A 1,726-nucleotide genomic window follows, 5' to 3' on the forward strand; every position below is an offset into this window, starting at 1 on the left:
TAATTCTTTGTGATAACAGTTGAATTGAATAAGATTACGCAATTTGTGATACAATATAATATTTTGAAAGAGAATTAAATAACTACTACTACTTTGGTTGAAAAAGTTTGGGATTTAACTTGGCATCAGTTGTTGATATGAAATCTTTTATATAAATGATACATATACCATTAATTAAATAAATAATAAAGATAATACCACTTGTGGGCTTTACTTTTTTTTATTTGGTCTTTTTTTTATAATATACAGAGAGAAAGTTAACCCCCTTATCGAAATTTTCTCGAAAGATGTTTCTGACGGGGACAAAATATGATTTTTAATGCACAAGAATTTTTTTCACACCATTACAATTGAGAATATAGCACGCTAACGGTGAAGACAACATAACGAGACGGCGGAACACTTATGCATAATAAGTACATATATATATATATATATGTATATAATACGTAGTCACTAAGCGCGCGATTCACTCACGTGTGATATCCAAAGGACGGCGCCGATTGGATTAGCTTTATTCGGGAATAATTGCTTCATTGATCATTGTAGGAAAAAATGATTCAGGACATTTCAATTCAATTTTTTATTAGGAATATAATGCTATATAATTAGTGAGCGCTATTTAAGAAACTTGTACTTAAAATAAAATAGATATTTGAAGTTGGCGTATATTTAAATTTGTTGAAAGCAACAATTTCAATATAGCGAACAACAGGCCTATGATTTCCTACATTCAATATCTGTATAAAATTTCCACGGAAATTTTGTAAGAAAGAATTTCAAATTTGTTGATAAATCTAGTTCAATGTCTGATTCAATGTTCTACATAGAATACTCGAGTATATTATTACAAGATATTCTATTTCTCAATTAGATTAAGTGGCTATCCACTCTGTCCTTTTCTTTGTGTATGCGCGTGCATGTGTGTGTGTGCTCACGCGTGCGCGCGTATACATATCTATATGATCTTACTTTTTCAGTACCAAATGAATTTTACTATCATATTTTAGTATCATATTAATATGCGTCTATTAGTAAATTCATTTCTTTCTCAATAATTACAACTCCTCAAAGAAGGCGACTCTAGCTTTAGTGGATCCGGATTTAACTTTTTTTAGCGTACTGTATTTATTCTCGCCGAGTCGAACTTGTTCCTCATGCAAGTGATCCAATTCGCACTGCTTATCACCAACTTTTAAACCTTCAATTTCGGAACGTAATTCTCGCAGTTGTTCCTGTAAATGCTTACTCTTCTCTAAATAATCGCTCCTTTCCCTTTCAATCTCTAATGAAAGTTGATCGACATCTCCATCACTAATAAGATCATAGGATGTTAAATCAGGCGGTAGAGGTTCTGCGTGTAAAGGTTCTAATTGTAGAGTCTGAAGATCTGCTTGTAGATCTGACGGAAGCACTTGCGTAGACGGAAATAAATTTGGCACAGGCTGTCAACAAATTAAATAAGTGATTCATAAGTTTTATGAATAAGTAAATAAATATATACGTGTCTTAGAATAACCACCAAATATTTCGTATGCTGATAGAGCAGACTAAATATTTATATTTATAACTAAGTTGAAAAGTCCTTTACCATTTTGCAGTTTTTGCAATTATAATTAATAAGATATTAATTACTAAAATTCGTCGAATATTAATTTTCATTGGGGTGATCCCGATTGACCACGGCTCGATTGGACACCATCAATCACAGCGACCGGTGCTTAGG

The 1,726-nt window shown here is 32.1% G+C and overlaps 1 protein-coding gene across 7 annotated transcripts in view; it reads right to left on the minus strand.

Annotated features, from left to right (window-relative positions):
* Positions 1–209: 209 nt before the first annotated feature.
* Positions 210–1,726, minus strand: part of Mer (ezrin/radixin/moesin family protein merlin) — an 11,596-nt gene continuing 10,079 nt past the window's right edge. For all 7 annotated transcript variants that reach the window (XM_018513934.1, XM_018513936.1, XM_018513932.1 and 4 more), the window contains one exon: positions 210–1,445. In XM_018513934.1, coding sequence (XP_018369436.1) covers positions 1,059–1,445 — 387 coding nt within the window. In that variant the 3' untranslated portion in view covers positions 210–1,058. The remainder of the gene's footprint in view (positions 1,446–1,726) is intronic.

Source organism: Trachymyrmex cornetzi, unplaced genomic scaffold (assembly GCF_001594075.2).
Source record: "Trachymyrmex cornetzi isolate Tcor2-1 unplaced genomic scaffold, Tcor1.1 scaffold482, whole genome shotgun sequence".
NCBI classification, from domain to species: Eukaryota; Metazoa; Arthropoda; class Insecta; order Hymenoptera; family Formicidae; genus Trachymyrmex; species Trachymyrmex cornetzi.